At 46.2% G+C, this 14,810-nt stretch overlaps 1 protein-coding gene across 1 annotated transcript in view; it reads left to right on the top strand.

The window, feature by feature from the left end:
- LOC8026823 (ryanodine receptor) overlaps positions 1–14,810 on the top strand; it is a 561,398-nt gene that overhangs the window by 104,040 nt on the left and 442,548 nt on the right. Inside the window, exons 16-19 of the mRNA XM_040217827.3 lie at positions 946–1,081; positions 4,871–4,978; positions 6,261–6,379; positions 11,134–11,270. Coding sequence (XP_040073761.2) covers positions 946–1,081; positions 4,871–4,978; positions 6,261–6,379; positions 11,134–11,270 — 500 coding nt within the window. The remainder of the gene's footprint in view (positions 1–945; positions 1,082–4,870; positions 4,979–6,260; positions 6,380–11,133; positions 11,271–14,810) is intronic.

Genomic DNA, 14,810 nt, shown 5'->3' with positions numbered 1-14,810 from the left:
TTTACCTGGAAGTGCCGGCTTCATTGTCTAAAGCAAGAAATGCTGGGTAGGCAAGGAATGCCTGGGCGTATAGCACAGGCACGCCACAGCACAGGCACGCCACAGCACGCCAGTATGGCGGAAGCTACGGCCCCTACGTTTCAGTAGTAACAACGTAGTGAGGCATGTGACCACGTATCGTAGGTGTGAGCTTTTATTGCGAAGCACTCTCAGGCTTTTCGTTCGTCATGCTTCAATATGGGTGTGCTGCGCTGGTATATGTAGCCCATCTCTAAAGCGCCAGAAAGATATGTAGGGCGTAGCGTTCACCCTTTGCAAAGCTACAACGAGACAACATAACCATGGGCTCTCACTCCGTTGGTGCCAGTAGGCGGATGCCGACTGCCTATTTCAAAGCAGTAGCTCTTATATGGACTTTTTCCACTCGAAATGCTGATGTAGGGCACCCGCCATCGATATCGTCATTTGATGTCAAGATGTCTGTGACGTCGCGGTGCCGTGTGACGCCACAATAACACGCGATGTCACGATGCTGCGGGAATTCACGCTGCTACAGAACATTATGGTATCACGTAACATGGAGATGCCACGGTTCTACGATAAACGTGTCGTCATCTGTCTGGATAGTTTTCGTGATATAGACAAGTGTGTCACCATGCGAGCAGACATTTGCGATGGTTCCTTCAGGTAAGCTGCAAGATGCATAAGTGCAACGCACATAAGTATACATTACGTTCCGACAAGGTGTCAGACATCCCTGGGAATGTGGATTCACAGGGGACCGCTAGTTTTGTGCCCGTGTGTTGATTCGGGGCTGTTGTCTCGCCCTCATTCGGAGGCATACATGAGTGCCACTTTCACGCAGGGCATCTTCAACTTGATTCTGGAAACGATCGACAAGATCGTGCTCGTTCGGATGCGTACATGAGTGCTACTTGCACGCAGGGCATCCTCAACTTGATTCTGGAGACGATCGACAAGATCAACACCATCACCACGTCGGGCTACCTGATGACCGCCGGAGGGGAGGACGCCGGCCAGAACTGGGACGCCATCTCGGGCTTCCTCTACCAGCTGCTCGGTGAGCGGGCATTGGGCGCGCATATCCGGTTCCTGGTCCATTCACCACCGTGGGATTTCGGCGAAGCCCGTTCTTACTTATCCGCGGGGGCTCTTCTTTCACCTGAAATTCAAATGTCCTGACCGTCTACTAGCCGCATTATTCGGAGAGCGCCATGGTCCTTTTAATGAACCACATAGATGGGATTTTCGACAAACTGCAATGTAATTTAGCTCAAAAGTAAGGGTAAAAGCCCATTCACACATTAGTGACTTTTTAGGACTGAGTTTCTTGAAACCTATTAAAATCTCTTACAGCGAGAGTACGCACTGGCGCCACCTATGGGATGGAACACTTCATGGTTCCGTATAGTTCCCATTTGTTTCGCGCATCGTTTCTTCTTTCTTTCTTGGCTTGAAATAACTGTTATAAATGCTATAAACGACCATTTTACATAAGTAGTGCGTATATTTCACTTTGCAAATACAGCCAAATCTTTGCTCTAGTAAAATTCAGTTCCAGGTCACTGTATAGATGGCGCCAGCATGTGAGTGTGTTCTCTCGCTGTAAGATATTTTAGAAGGTTTTAAGGCATTTGGTTCTAAGGAGTCGCAAGTCTGTGAAAGGGCCATAATTGATTACCTAAATCGTAAATCCCTACACACTAAAAGCAGTTTCATATTCGGCGTTTTTTTTTTCGCCGCAATATAGCATTACCATAAGGCTAGAAACAAAAAAAAAACATTTCAAATTCGAGCACACCACTTTTACTCAACTGCCACCAGTTGAGCATGGTGTTTGTTTTGCGTGCCTTTACGCAAGAAGAGCAAGGCGGGCTTGTGCGTTTTCTTGGGCCCCAAGAAACAAAAACAAAGAAAGTGCATAGAGAAATGCTGGTCAAATGGGTATGCCTATAGAGCCGCGTATAATTACACGAACGAGCATTGCAGACAAGGAGCGTCAAGAATGTCCAAGAAGTCCATGTCGTCAAGAAATGGAATTATGCATGGATTACGAAGAGGGATCGGCGGCCGAGTGGGGAGCTAGCGCATATCAGCTCGGAACACGTGGAGCGAAAGCTCGCCCAGGGGTGGGGATTGAACCCAGGGATCCTGGGTTCAATCCCCACCCCTGCCCGTTTCGATCTGGATGAGCATCGCAACGGCGTGCGGTCGTATATCACTACTGCGTGGTGCACGTTAAGGACCCCAGGCTAGCAGTCGTACCGCACTGGCTAAATTGCTCATTACAGTGGGTAACAATGTCGCCATGTTCTGGCAGACTAAACATCTGCTGTAAAAACAACAAACGACTTATTTTTTTTTTTGTCTATCGCGGGTTAAATTGTATCGCTGTTTTATTCGTAAGCACACTGCAAGCACGCTTCTGATAGTAGTCCTGCTTCCGACTCAAAAAAGTATTTTAGTGCATTGTTCCGTTACCTCCGATACCGCCAATAACGATACGATATATGCTCAAACGCTGCGGCGGAGTATCGGGTATCGGTGTCATCGAGACGATCTACTAAAACTATGTAATCTCCTCGTCCTTCGTGTTTGATTTAGAAGTTGTGCTTGACATAAAAATAGTGTAATTCTATTTATTAAGTTGGTTTTTGTTCAACCCAGAATTATCACTTTTGTAAATGTGTCCAGAGCATGCTGTGTGTAATGATAGTGGTTTTTAAACTTCTGGGAGCGATCGAAAACGACTCCGTTTATCCGTGTATGAGTGCGAGGCGCGCCCTATATCGGCATATCTGCTGTTAACGTGCAAGTCAATACTGCTGATATTGCCGAAACAAAGAGGGCGCATAAGCAAGGTCTGCCCGATACAGAGCAGACGCATATGCGAAATCTGGCCAATACGTGGCCGACAGTTCGATGTGGGCAGTACTCGCATGATATACCGTCGATACTAGGACTGTGGCAAAACGGCGGTACGCCAACACCTGACCAATGTCGGAACGTGCTGCAAAACCACATATTCGGCGGATATTGGTGCCGATTTTCGGTCAACACTGGCACGACACTGACCAAGTCTTGCCGTGTTGCTTGATATAGTATGATGTGGGCAGTGTTCGTAGTGTACCACACGCTACAAATGTATAGTTCGCGTTCCTCCGTATACCATGAATGGAATTAGGAACTTAAAATAGTTTTTCTTTCGTTTATTGCTAGTTTGAGCCGGTAGGCTTCGTGGCTCCGAGCAATATTGTTAGAAAGGTACACCGTCGATTTTTCGAGCTACCCAGATGAGCCTTGGATTCACGCTTTCCAGCATGCTATTTAGTATCTCTAAATTTAAAATATCTAAATATCTATTGAACACTGTCGCACAATGGCAACACCAAAAATGGTATTCAAATTTACCCACGCCTTTCAGTCGCCAAAGTTTACAGGCAGACATACTTCGGGATCGAGCAGAGTCGCATATTCTTTTCGAGCAACTCACCGAGTACTTCAGTGAACCCGTGCCTGCCACCAGAACCACAGTTGGAGTTTTGTCAGTGGAAATTTTCAGTTCGGATAAGCGCTGAGAGACCTAAATTAAATATCTGATAACTTCTAAAAAAATATTTTCACGGAATAATTGACTTTGTGCACTCACTGATAAGACAAGAATCGCAGGAAGTCATTAGTTATGGCCAGCTAACAGCACACACTCGTTGCCGTAGCTTGTTTAGTGGCACTAGGTGTACCGATTGTAAGATAAATTGTTTTCTTAGTTTTTTTTTGTATCTCTTACGGTGGGTGAAGGCAAAAGGACGCTCCGCCGCCTTTTCGTGGTCGTTGAGTTTCTCCAAAATCGACTCGAAGCCTCAATCCACAGGGCTGAACTGAGAGAAGGGGAACGGCTGAAAAATCCTTGAGTTTTCACCAGACGCCTAAGCATTAATGCTTAGGCGTCTGGTGAGGTTCGCGCATGCACGCGAAGTCACCGTGCAGCAATAGTACTATATTTTTTACTTACCACCTACTGTAAACGTCACTTTAAATGGGTTCTGTACGATGATAGGTATTATCTAAAAATAGATTGTCCCAATTAGATTAATATATTCACCCCTTGTCGGACGTACAATCTTTGAAGATTTACTGCCTTATAACGAAATTATCTCCCGATTGAAGACCATAACGTAAAAAAACGGCGTATTTGTGTGAGCGAGTGCGTGTGCTCGTGCACGTGTCATGGTATATGTGTGGATACGTGTGTACATGTGTGGGTGTTCGTGCTAGTGCTTGCAAGCAGCAATGAAAAGAGGAATCAGGACAGCGTGACCAACGCTATTTGCGTGTGTCCTGTGTTGCGGCAGGTGAGTGAGCAGGACGAGCGCAGGAGGCTTGCGATCAAATCCCGATACCAGTGTTGCCTTAAAATAAACCATTTTGTAAGCGTTGTGGGAGACTAAATTGAAATGAAGAAACAGAATTACAGTAAAATGTTTAGCAAACGCCTACTCAAAATGTGTATCATGAAAACTTAGGGTCGCGCTCCTTAGGCCAACAATATACAAAGATATCTTTGTTTCCGAACGTTACGAGACGCTTATTGTGAAACTGGCTAAAGCTCGACATTTTACGGTATAATGAAACCCGCACTGAGGCAAAGAACAACGCCCGGCGCACCCGCATGCCCTGACCTTTATCTTTCTTGCTACCAAACACATTTCAGTTAAGCCGCCGTCGGCAGCGCACCCTCTCATATCGGTATCTAGTCATCCACTTTACGGGCAGCGAGCGACTCGGGGAGGTGGACCTGGTGCTTAAATAGCATGTCCCGCTCACCGGTCGCCTGTCTATGTCCGTGCAGCGGCCATAATCAAGGGGAACCACACCAACTGCGCCCAGTTCGCCCAGCCTCATCGCCTGGACTGGCTTTTCAGCCGTCTCAGCAGCCAGCAGGCCTCCGAAGGCACAGGTGGGTTCTTTCTTCCCTACATTGACAACACTCAGAAGAGAAAGAAACAAATGCAAGACAGCTAATAGCATTTATATGCGCGACCCTCGAGGTGACAATCTTCATCGTTACCTCGCATCCAAAATGCCAGAATTCCACGTGGTTTATGGCCGGGGGGCCACGCCATTAACAGGAAATTTACCCGGTGTCTGCCAAAAAAACTAACAGGCTTCTTCTCATCGGAAAGATTTGCTCTGCCTCGCCAAACGTTCCAATTCTTCGTTTTCTATTACCACCAAAGAATGATATGTTGCGATAGAATGATTACATGAGGCCACACTCCACAATTTAATTTTTATGCGCGACCGGAGCCGAAGCTACAGGCACACGCATGTTGCCCTTGACGATGCACGAACGAGCACGCTGGACAGTGATGCTGAAAGCCCAGAGTTTGCTCTTGTAACTTCCGCTAGGCTCGCACTTAAAGTGAAACCTAATATTCGGCAAAATAAACTCTACTCTACTCTAGATTTGTGCGCTTAAGTTTATTTTATAATTACTTCCCAACTCATTGCCTTAGGAGTACACTCAGATAAATATGGAGACGGTTTCTGATTATGATTACACTTCCTATATGTTTCAAAACGATAAAGTACAATTGCGAGGTTATACAATACACGGTGTTAAAGGTCAATCTATGCAATATTCGGATAATAAGATTGTCCCCGTCTTTGCACCAACAGTCTTGCGGGTGTTCCACAAGTGGTTACTTAAGTGGATTTCTGTGCTTCCTGTGAACTTCAGGTGTTTCTAATATTGACTAATTGAATTGTTTTCGATTACACTTAGCAAGTGTCTCATTGGTATCATACGTTTGTTTTTCTCACGAAAATAAATTAAAAAAAACTTTCAGCTAATTATTCGACTTATCTCGGCGGTTATCCCCTACATTATGTACTCCTGTACAGAACCCATTTGTTGCATAATGATAAACCTGAGGCTGAGAAAATAAAATCACGGACAACCACACACTCACAGACACACCATACACACCGTCTAGGACACTCTGTGTGGTTGTCAGTTTATTCAGTTTGGTCCACTTTCTTGCTTATCATTGTGAAGTTAGTTCACCAGCAAGTCTGATATCTTTTTTTTTTTTCACTTTCAGCGCATTAAAGTAGTTTACATAACTTCTTTTGAAGAAGATCTGTAATAAATAATTTTAAACACCCCGTATATTGTGCTTGTCGTGGGTGATGTGTTATGTGAGACCAAGTCACTATATTCCTATCTCGACGAGCAGGGATGCTGGACGTTCTTCACTGCGTGCTCATCGACAGTCCCGAGGCCCTGAACATCATGAAGGAAGACCACATCAAGGTCATCATCTCCCTCCTCGAGAAGCACGGCCGCGACCCCAAGGTACGCGGTCGAGACCCGCACTTGTATGCGCCTTTCCAGCGCTTATCACCCGACCGAGAAATGCCCAGTCGCTGGGTTTTGGACGCTTGCGCTGCATGTCGTATTACGCGAAAGAGAGTGCATGCTCCGAACTCCTGCCACATCCTACTAGACGAAGAGCGCGCACAAGCCGGTCCTTAGACGAACCAACCACATCGAAAATGCGCACCTGGTTGAACCTGCCAAGTTCTATATATCATAGAATGTGATTGTCGGAGCAATGCTTATGTGTGTATGCAAGGTGCCTCGCGGGTCAGCAAACCACCATCAGTTGTAAGGTAGCAATGAAAGGAGCGCGCTCTTAAGTAAAAAAAGGGGCGCTTTTCGATCGTATATCAACAAACTGCGCCACGCAGAAAGCTGACTCCCGTCGAATGTCACGCTAGCAGTAGTAATAGAATGTCGAGTCACCCTAGTGAAAAATTCATTTGTATGAGAAATCTATTTTGTCCAATACACACATAAGAATCATGCAAGATATATAAGAACATATAAGAGCCATATAAGAACTATATAAGATTAATAAGAACTTTGTTAGAAACTCATAAAGAAACTTCTCACAAGTTTTTTATATGGTTCTTATATGTTGTTAAGTATTTTGTTTGATTCATATCTGTTTATTAGCCACACACATATTTCACAGAAATTAATTTTTTTAATATAGTATCGGAGCATAAAGGGACACTGAACTCACAAGAAAGTAAATAGGGTTCCCCATTGAAAAATCTCATTTGCATGAGACATTTTTATGTCCAGTAAGCACATATGAATCATAAAAGATATATAAGAACATACAGGAACCAAATAAGAAGTTTGCGAGAAGTTTCTTTTGAGGTTGTTATGTAGTTATTATTTGTCATTTATAGTTCTTTTATGGTTCTTATATCTTCTTATGTATCTTGTATCATTCATGTGTATTTAGTGGACACAAGAAAGTTTTCATACAATTTGCTTTTTTACTAGGGCCTCTAACCAGTTCAAACGGAAACACCCTCCAATAAACGATTTGCAATTTTTCCAAGCGCCCCGGCCCGCGCGCGAGGAATTGTGGGAGAGACTGTCCCTCGCCTGGCCGCTCTGCCTTGAGATCGCCTTGCCTTGTCGCTAGCCTCCTCGTAATCCTCTGTTTTTCGACTCAATTACCTATTTTTATTTATTCCAGTGTATTTTGTATAGCTACTAAGTGTTTCTATTCTCTTCTGCGCGCGATATTTCTTGTATATATATATATATTATTTGTGTCTTTATTTCGCCTTTTTCGACGGGAGTGCTGACGGACAACACGCCGCTTCGCGCGTCGTTCCCCGGGTGAGTATACTACCGTTGCTACCAATTCCTATCGCGCTGTTAGCTGTTCATTTTGGTTCATTTGACCCCCGTGCAGTCGAGAGGAGTCGTTTATGAATACCCGCGCACATGTCATCGGGGTAGGCAGAGCTCTGAATCAACAATCGCGACGCGAGAGCCGAGTGCGCATTGATTTGGCCGCCCGCGCTCGCTCTGTTGACTCGCACTGTAGCGTTTGCCTTTGAGTGCCGCTTACTTGACCAAGATACAGTACGCCGCTCTGTCGCCGCGAACCATTTGTCCGAATGTTTGCGAAACCGTATCACTGTTACAAAACCACTACCCCGATCCCCGCTGTCCCTCGTGCACCTTCCGGAAAGGGAGTCCCCTACCATTTCGTTGAGCGAAGTTTCGTCGAAAACATTTATCGTTTTTTCAGTGTTAATCGTTTTTATTTATAAACCTGCAAATGATATTGCAGCAATTAGACTAAAATAACTTTCACTCCCAGTCATATATCTTATTATGCCAAATATGTTCTTAATCGGTCAAAGTTGAAAACATAAATACCAACTCCAGCAGAACTCAATGCAATCAGTGGAATCACGAAACAATAGCTACTTTTCGGATTATTGTTTCCTGTCAGCGCTATGTTCTTGTTAACATAGTCCTACACAAAATTTTAGCATTATGTTGTTTTTCGACCGTTGTGAGTTGCAGGCTTTTCGCCTTGTGTGGCTGTCTTCACAAAACAAAACTCCACAACAACTCTTTAGCTTTGACACAGTGATATGAAAATAATTACAATATTTTATATTTAAACTTTTGGCGAGCAATTTTTCTTACATTTTGCCGCCAAGAGGAGAGCCACAAAGGAGCATACGCTTCGGTTCTCCTTAAAGAACGACAGTCGCTTCCCGCAATTCTTACACAGAAAATGGCGTACCATTGCGATTCACACGATTACCAGCGAACTCCGCGCTTCCCCGTGCCCCGTTGTTCGCAAGCGCCACGAGTTGCAGAGTTAATTTTACGACAGTATGAAATGCGGGACATTTTGAATATTCGGGAACTTTTTGCGGGACGCGGGACACGAGCCCTTAAGGCGGACAGTCCCGCGAGTCGCGGGACGGGTGGTCACCCTAGTGACAGCACATCTCTGCACTTGAAAAAAGGTGTTTGCAGCTGACAACCGCTTAGCTGATAGATTGAGAACGCATACCATAAGCGCCTACAAGACGCGACGTTGGGCCACCGGCACTTGCGAAGGGCTCGCCCCGCTGTGCGCAATTTGTCAGGCACCACAGCGTTGGAAATGACGAACTGTGTTACGGCTTCGCAGGCATTCGGACAAATGATTTGAGGCAACAGATCTCTGCACTTGAAAAAGGGCATTGGCAACTGACAACCGCTTAGCAGGTAGATGACGAAGGCATGCCATAGGCGCATTCAAGCCGCGGCATTGAGCCGTCGGCGTTTGCGAAGGGATCGCGCCGCAGCGCGCAGTTGTCAGAGGCCGCAGCGTTGCATGTGCCTGAGCTTCGCAAACATTCGAACAAATGGTTTGCGGCGACAGAGCGACGTGCTGTATCTTGGTCAAGTAAACGGCACTCGAAGGTATACGCTACAGTGCGAGTCAGCAGTGCGAGCGCGAGCGGCCTAAGCACAGAGCACTCGGCTCTCGCGTCGCGATTGTTGATTCAGAGCTCTGCCTACCACTATGACATGTGCTCGGGTGTTCATAAACGGCTCCTCTCAACTGCACGCGGGTCACATGAACCAAAATGAACAGCGAACAGCGCGATAGGAATCGATAGCAACGGTAGTCCTCACCCGGGGAACGATGCGCGAAGCGGCGTGTTGTCCGTCGGGACTCCCGTCGAAAAAGGCAAAATAAGGACACGAATAATATATATACACACACATATATATATATATATATATATATATATATAATATATATATATATATATATATATATATATATAAATGGAAGAAAACGCACCTGAGACGGTTGTTTGAGTTTTTAAAAACATATTATTGGTAAAGTTGGTCGACGTTTCGGCCTGAGCCAGACCTTTTTCAAGACTGCACATGAGAAGTCAGATTGACGCTCCTTGACCACGTCACGTGGCATTCCAAACATCTGGTTTCTTTCAAGAGTTGACGGTACCCCCCCGACGCAGTCGTCCCCCCCCCCCCCCCCCCCCCCCCCCCGCGTAAACCCGACCCTGGTGAAAGAACTCGCACCATGTCGGAAAATCTAACTGAAGCAAAGCGGTGTGGGAGGGAGGAGGAAGGCAGCCACGAAAACAGCGGGCGCCAAACACTCGCCGAAAAAAAAAAAAAAAAAAGCTTTTGAGAAAAATGCTCTGAGCGGGTTCGCAGTCTTGAAGTTCATTACGTGAAGGGGGGGATGTGTAGATGTGTGTTTTTTTTCACGGACAGGGGGGGGGGGGGGGGGGGCGGCTGGTACACCGCTCGGACACCGCTCAGAGCATTGTTCTCAAAAGCTTTTTTTTTTTTTTTTTTTTTTTCGGCGAGTGTTTGGCGCCTGCTGTTTTTGTGGCTGCCTTCCTCCTCCCTCCCACACCGCTTTGCTTCATTTACATTTTCCGACATGGTGCGAGTTCTTTCACCAGGGTCGGGTTTACGCGGGGGGGGGGGGGGGGGGGGGGGGGACGACTGCGTCGGGGGGTACCGTCAACTCTTGAGAGAAACCAGATGTTTGGAATGCCACGTGATGTGGTCAAGGAGCGTCAATCTGACTTCTCATGTGCAGTCTTGAAAAAGGTCTGGCTCAGGCCGAAACGTCGACCAACTTTACCAATAATATGTTTTAAAAACTCAAACAACCGTCTCAGGTGCGTTTTCTTCCATATATACCTTTCGTCATCCTGCGCTTCGTTTTTTTTTCTCTCTCTCTCTCTCTCTCTATATATATATATGTCACCCGCAGAAGAGAATAGAAACACTAAGAAGCAATAAAATATGCACTGGAATAGATAAAAATAGATATAAAAATAGATAAAATAGATAAATAAATAGACAGAGGATTAAGAGGAGGCAATCCTTAAGGCAATGCGATCTCAAGGCAGAGCGGACAGGCGAGGGACAGTCACTCCCACAATTCCTCGCGCACGGGCCGGGGCGCTTGGGGGATTTTGTAAAAGGGCTATTACGTTGGTTGTGGCTCATTTTGGGCTATAGCAGGAGGCGGACAAAATAAACCGGGTAGCTGAGTTTGAGACGTCGTCCGGTCCTTTTCTGTTCCTTCGACTCATGTGTTCAGCTCTGACCCAGTCTCAGGTTTATTCAACATGGTTAACATTCACCAGCTCGCCTGCACCATTACTATATTATATCTGCTTCTGACGCTCTGCTGGAAGTGGGACCGAGCGGGGCTTCAGAAATGTGGGCCGTTTCAGGTGCTGGACGTGCTCTGCTCTCTGTGCGTGACCGGAAAGGGCGTGGCAGTGCGCAGCAGCCAGAACAACATTTGCGACAACCTACTGCCTGGACGCAACCTACTGCTACAGACGAGGCTGGTTGACCACGTGGCCAGGTGAGACTCGATTGACCCGAGTCGTATCGCTGGGGTTCTCTTGGAGCGAGAGTCAGATAGATCTAACCCATACCATATGGAAGACGTGCGCTTGATCTCATCGTTAGTGATTCATCGACCTTCCCCAATGGCGAACACAATGAAGCAGAATGAGAAACACCGCGGTAGAAGCGTCCGCTTTCCGTCGCCCCGTGCCAACGTCGCGTTTGTTGTTCTGCGAAACGCGCTGGCGGCAATGCTTGCAGAAGCGGTGGCGCTGCCTGATCCACTAAGGACGACGTGGTGACGCAGGTCTTCTATCTCGTACTTCGAATGCATCTTGAGAATCACATCTGCATGTTTCGGCACTTTAATGTATTGCAAGGGTACGACTAGGTGATGTATTTCTCTCTTTTTAGATACAAAGCAGAAAGCTTGCTTCGATGGAAAGTTACAGATAAATGCGCAAGATTCCTATGCAACAAGATGGAGTTCAACCTTTTCCGTTTTAATGTAAAAAAAAAACTGTTCTGGGTGTTTCGAATATTTGGTTAAACAAAACATCGAAAAGAGAGCAAAGAAAGTAATTCCGACTCGGGCTAACGTCCCATTTTCTTGTCCAATGAATTGAGTTGATTACCCATCGAGAGTATATTTTAATTTAGAACGGTTTGGTTAACCTCGGCCACACGCATAAAAATAAGTTTTGTTTTTATTTGTTCCGCCGATGAAGGCGTCTCTGTGGCTCGATATTTTCGCGAAACAAATGCACCAGCTAGTCGAACCTTTGTGGTAAATTACAGTGTCGGAGCGAACGAAAGTGGCGCTCGAGATTTATTTAAGCAGGTTAGGTTTATTCGGCTCTCGCTGGACAACATATATGTCAGATCAGATGCTCCCTCGCTAGATGGGACGTTTCTGAAGCAGACGCGCCTGAGGGATAACAGTTTAAATAAACTGAGGCTGCTCGCAGCGCCAATCTGCAAATGGCCCGTTGGAGGGCTACTTGATAGCGTAAACACTGCACGCTCCGATTTTGACTTGTTGCTGCATTTCGAAAACAAACATAATTTTAGAAACCAAGCCAAGAGGCTAACTATACTGCTAGTCTCACGTTTTATTTATGTTTCGGAACTTTAGTCATCGACAGAGTTAAAACGTGTCTTTGGAACACCTTGCCTTCAGAACGCTCTCCACGCCTTCCGCCGTTCATTGGCTGCGTGCGCGTGCTCGAGGCTCATGAGATGCCGAAGCGTCGTCGAAGGCAGGAAGGTCGCTCTGTGCTGGTAGCCCGTCCCTGCCGTCCTTACCTTGCCATGGACCATGACTCGTTTTAACGTCGGCCTTTCCGAATCGCTACATCATGTTCCCTGAGTCCCAGCCGCTGTATTGGAGTGGGCATCTTATTAGTTTGGTCATACGAAAGCAGAAACAAAGGCACGCGGAAGCCTACGATGTGACGGATCTTTGAAGTCCCAATGCTGGTGAAGTATATACGCTTTATTCCTTACAGACTGGGCTCTCCAGTGAGCTATTAGGAACCCAAGAATTCCCTGAGCCTTACTTCGACCATCCTTGCCTCTAAGTAAAGCGTTCCTCCAGTTTAATCAATGTTCTAGAAAGTCTGAGTCATTCAGTGATTCATGACTACGTGGCAAACAGTGTCTAGTATGAGCACTACCCTTCACGTGGTCCTGGACTTGTTTACTGTTTTACGGCATCAATGCCGATACCAAGTTGGGCTTCCGGCTATTCATTGAAGAAGATAGGCGAGGTCAACGGGGTTTGTAAACCCTTGCCTTAGGCATTAAGCTAAAATTACTCGAAAGGCAATATGGTTGCGCCTAAGACATAACTGTCTATTTTCCAGCAAGGTGTAGCTACTTTCGTTGACAGGAGTATGAAGATACACTGGTGCGATAAATTTCGCATAAACACGACATGGGAGCTTTTTTGCAGTTTACTCGGACACAAAATTCACAGGCACTAAACTTAACGACTTCTGTTAGAGCCCCTAATGAGTACTTTCCGCGGTACTTGTTGTAAGCTTTATGACATCTCTCCAATTTTAGGACGTTTCTGACGTGTTTTTGTGTATCCCTTGTCTCCTTTGGCGTTCGCATACCAAGATGTTTAACAAATACGTTTTTCTAATTCTATATAGGAAAAACTAACAATCGCTTCTTCGCGCTAAGACATTCATGCTTTGTGCACCTTGATCAACTCCAAATAACAATCTTCTGAGCACCAAAATTGTTCACATACTAATCATTTTTGTTTTTGGGGTGTTCTTCACGATGCAATTCTAGCTACTATGCACATTTTCAGTTAATTTATGTTTATTTCGTATCGAAACAGTATTGGGACCGAGCGGACGTAACGCAAGAGCCTAGCAGCACCTCCCTAGTGGCAAACAGATCGGTTTTGTCGGGACTGGGGAAGTAGCTACTGCACTGAGAATGAGCCGGAGCGAGGAAAGAGAAAGTAAAAAGTAAGCACAATTTAGATATAAGAAATCGAGTTTTCAGAATGACTGCATTGCTTCAAATATTGTTTGGCCTCCGTCAGAGGGGCTGTTTCGCATAGGCGCAGCGGCCTGATGCGAAATGTCACGTGATTGAAGCACTTTCAAAAAGGCTGAGCCCTTTGAAGCGTAAAATTAGGAGGACCAGCGCTCAGTAATTCAGCTTTTAAATACAGAGGGCGAAAAACCCACGGATACCCAACGCAGAATGTCAAAGAAGCTTGGAGGAAACTGCGTGTCACTTTGACAAGTGTATGAGTGGCATAAGAAGTTCTACAGCAGACAGTTAGGCTTGACTGACGCACCTCGCTCCGGCCTGGCTCGCACTGCGACGACGACAGATTCAATATCAAAAGTTGAACTGCTGTTACACAAACACCGGCATGTCACGATGGATGCGTGGGATGAAGAATTGAACTTTAGTCGGTCGCTCCGTTCACCTAATCATTCATGATATTCTGTAGTGCCATAAAATGTCCGCCAAGTAGGCGTCTGAACAACTTCCGCCACAGATGACGGGGCACCGTTTGAATGTTGGCGAGAAAATGCTACGACACTAGCTAGCCGAGGGAGATAATTCCTCCAATGGATTGTCACCGGGAACGAATGTTGGCTTAACTATGCCAAGCCAGAGACCAAGCGGACGAGCAAAGTGTGTGTGTGTGTGGCGGGGGGGGGGGGGGGGGGGGGGCAACACTTCGTCGCCAAGACCAAGACGTTCCGAGCAGTTCCAGCGCGGGGCGTTGGAACTGCCCGGAACTGCCTGCCTTCTGGAACCACAAACGACTTGTAATCAAATATCACACACCCAGGGAACTCAGCGCCAGCTGCTATTCGTATTGTGACGTGCTTGATAGCCATTTCAAGCTTATGCTCGGGTCTACGTTCAGTGGTTTGCCAACCTAAGCTTGCTGCATCACGACATTGCTCGCTTCCACGCGGCCCGTTCGAATACAATAAAAACAAGCAAACAAGGGGTTTACTTCTTAAGTGTATTACGCATCCGCCATACTCAGCGGGATGAAGTTCCGTACGGA

Source organism: Ixodes scapularis, unplaced genomic scaffold (genome assembly GCF_016920785.2).
Source record: "Ixodes scapularis isolate PalLabHiFi unplaced genomic scaffold, ASM1692078v2 PGA_scaffold4__175_contigs__length_147842914, whole genome shotgun sequence".
Lineage (NCBI taxonomy): Eukaryota > Metazoa > Arthropoda > Arachnida > Ixodida > Ixodidae > Ixodes > Ixodes scapularis.
Note: the sequence above shows the minus strand (reverse complement) of the source record. Positions and strands in the feature narration are given on the sequence as shown.